This window comes from Plectropomus leopardus, unplaced genomic scaffold (assembly GCF_008729295.1).
Source record: "Plectropomus leopardus isolate mb unplaced genomic scaffold, YSFRI_Pleo_2.0 unplaced_scaffold23313, whole genome shotgun sequence".
Taxonomy (NCBI): domain Eukaryota; kingdom Metazoa; phylum Chordata; class Actinopteri; order Perciformes; family Serranidae; genus Plectropomus; species Plectropomus leopardus.
Window position 1 is genome coordinate 1 of NW_024625285.1, and position 3,073 is coordinate 3,073.

At 39.0% G+C, this 3,073-nt stretch overlaps 1 protein-coding gene across 1 annotated transcript; it reads right to left on the reverse strand.

Moving 5' to 3' along the window:
- Positions 1–289: 289 nt before the first annotated feature.
- Positions 290–2,918, reverse strand: LOC121966157 (mediator of RNA polymerase II transcription subunit 13-like). Its single transcript, XM_042516267.1, has 3 exons — positions 2,767–2,918; positions 2,505–2,669; positions 290–895 (listed from the first exon to the last, which is right to left on the reverse strand). Exons 2-3 carry the CDS (start codon positions 2,649–2,651, stop codon positions 791–793), a joined length of 252 nt encoding a protein of 83 aa, XP_042372201.1. The 5' UTR covers positions 2,652–2,669; positions 2,767–2,918; the 3' UTR covers positions 290–790.
- Positions 2,919–3,073: the final 155 nt, after the last annotated feature.

Below are 3,073 nucleotides of genomic sequence, written 5' to 3' on the forward strand. Positions count from 1 at the left end.
TCATGTTTTACTTTTATTTTATTTTATTTTTTTAATTGGAACATAGTTTTAAATATATTACTATAAGAATAATAAATCTAGTTTTCTGGACATTTTTTAATAATATCTAATAATCCCTAAGTTAAGTTTCAGGTCATTTTCTTGTTTTTTGCGATCTTTTTGCAACTTGCGGGACATTTCTTGCCAAGTTGCTCAGGACCTTTTTCCCCACGTTTTTAAAACATGGGAATACTCTCGACAAATGTCCATAAAGAACTCAAGTGTGAGTATAATCAATAAATTGTGATGCTGAGCAAGAGCAGTGTGCTGGGTTCTTCTATTTAAAACCCCCGTTTTTAGGAGAAATTCAACCAATATCTCAGGTTTCGGAGGTTCAAATGCACTTGAAATAAGTTAAAAGGTGTTAAAGGAAGAAAAGGAAAATAAAATAATATATAAAGGCAGCTTAACATGTAGAGGCAACTCGTTTCAGAGTTTGGGGGCTACAAATGAAAAGGCACGGTCTCCCCTGATCTCGGGACAACAAGGAGCAACGTTTCACGGACCTCAATGACCTTGAAATGCTTTGTAGGTAAACAATAAAATCTACAATCTGTAAAGGGAGGCCAGTATGAAGGAAAAGCGATGTCGCCTGTGCGTTCCTGTTAAAAGACGAGCTGCAGTATTTCAAACATACGTTAAACTCTGGTACATCGACATCATTTGCATCCAAAAAACAAATCTGGGATACAAAAATCCCCCTGAAGACGCAGTCAGCACGGTAGTGATAGTATTTGTGTTGGAGTGTTGTTTACCTGAGTACATCTGAGGTCTGATTGGAGTCGAGGGGGTGGGAGTGTTTGCTGTGCAGTAGTTCATCTGATTGCACTGAAGACACATGGAGGTGCAAAGAGGCCTGAGAGAGAGAGCGCAGAGAAAGAGGGGGTGTCACCGGCGTTATAATGAAGTTATTAACCTTTTATTACATCTCATCTAAATAATTATAGCTCTTTCCTCGGAGCAGTGACAGCAGTGATTGTGGAGCTAATTTGAGAAGTGAGAGATATCAGCACAAATCAGGGATTTCACGGTGGAGTCCAGCGTTGTCAAAAAATACCAATTTATCGATACACATCAATTCTAAATATCTGAAACAGTCGATTTCCATCGCCCCATTGTTCTCCATCACAGTGCTGTCTTCTCATCACATTTGCTCTGGTTGAATATAAAAATTAGCATTTTTTATTTTACCCTGTACCTGTGGTTCCCAACTGGTTCGCAATAAAAAAAAGTGGGTCACAGGTCCATTCGAGTTCGTAAAAAACACTTTTTTATTGAAGTACAGTGAATTTTCGGCACAGAGCTTTTATTTTGAAATGCTTTAACTGTTCATTCATGGAATATGTTTTATTCTTTGTTTTTAAGCAGAAGTGTTGTTTTATATTTTGTGAAATAAAAGTTAAAATGTAGTATTTTATCTAATGTGTGGAGTTGAACTAATGACGAAGGAGGAATCTGGACCTCGTTGCTGAGGCTAGTTGGGAACCACTGCCCTTTAAGAATTGTTTTTACCTTCAATCGATTTTTTCGGGACTCTTTTGTTACTTGCAAACAAAAGATTGAAATTAAAATTGGACGGTTTTGTTTTTTGTTTTGTTAACTTGCACTTTATTGCCTTCTGGATGTGTGACAATGCGCACAACCTCAACAACAATGTTGTTTTCATTAATTTTTAATTAAATGTATTGTTTACTTTTGTTTAATTTATTGTTAATTTTAGTCATTGTGCTGTTCTGTGATACTAGCAAAGAAAAGTTTTCATCATGTTACAGCCTGGTTACATTAATCTTTTTTAAAAGATTATTTTTAGGTCTTTACCTTTAATATAAAACAGCTGGAGATTGACAGGAAAGGACTGAGGGAGAGTGGGGATGACAAAAAGCAAAAGGCCGCAGAGTGGATTAAACTCGGGCCAATCTCTTAATAAAAGTCTAAAAGTTTGCGCCCTTAATGTCAATATTTTTAAGGTATTGTATCAAAGTTAGAAATTCTGGACATAGTCCACAGTTTAAACATCATTTTTACACTTTTGTTTTGTATAAATTGAGCAAACAAGATTGTATCTTGTCATGTTCATGTTACTTAGCTTGTAGAGGTGCTGGTGAGTGTTTTTTTTTTACCTTTAAATGGAGCCAGGCCAGTCGTTTCAGCCTTTATGATAAGGTAAACTAATCTGAGGTTGCAGGCTGCAGCTTCATATTTAATGGACAAGCATGAGAGTGCTAACAATCTTTTCATCTAACTCTTGGCAAGAGAACAAATGTCCCAAAATGTTGAACTACCCCTTGAAGAAAAAGTAATCAATATCTCTGTAGTTTGTTTTTATCGTACCCCTAAAACCTCAAATGTTCCACAAAAATCTTTTTTTTTTTAAATCAATAAAGAAATGTATTTTTCACCGTGCACTAAAGAGCAGCACTAAGAGATGCCTGTTAAATAAACGTGAGACTGGAAGACTCCGGTACCTTGAGATAGAGTGGACACTGGTTCTGAGCCTGCGGACAGGCTGACCAGAACCAGTCAGGTAGTGGGCCGGCTTTAGCCGTGGAGACAAAGTAGCCGAGTGCCAGAGGCTGCTGCAGGAGGTTAGGAACCTCTTCATGAGACTCCATGCGGTCCGTACTCTGGCCCTGAAACGAGAGACTCAAGGTGAGCTTTGTTTCGATGTGTCGCATCACATGAGGACAGGATACGGTACACAGCGGGACCTGCAGCATGCTGACCGACCTTACTGCCGTCACCTCCGTGGTGGTAATGAGAGCCGGGGGAGTGCACTGGGGAAGTGGTGGGCGAGATGTTGATGATGTCTGGGTCCACCAGCTCGTTCTCCTGGTCCAGCAGGTCAAAGATCCCGATGGCATCGGACCCATCTGAGGAGAACAGGAGAATAATTCAACAGGTCTGCAGGTGATGAAGGGGTTAATACACTCCATGTGACTCTGAAAGCATCTACGTTCACATTAAAAATAAATGTGGCCAAAATTGCATTTTTCGTCCCTCATGTGACACAGAAATCCTATTTTTCCTCATCATA

Coding starts and splice junctions, on each gene's coding strand:
- LOC121966157 (XM_042516267.1), bottom strand. CDS start 2,651: ATGGAGTCTCATGAAGAGGTTCCTAACCTCCTGCAGCAGCCTCTGGCA. Junction 896..2,504: donor AGTGTCCACTCTATCTCAAG/GTACCGGAGTCT, acceptor TCTCTCTCTCAG/GCCTCTTTGCACCTCCATGT.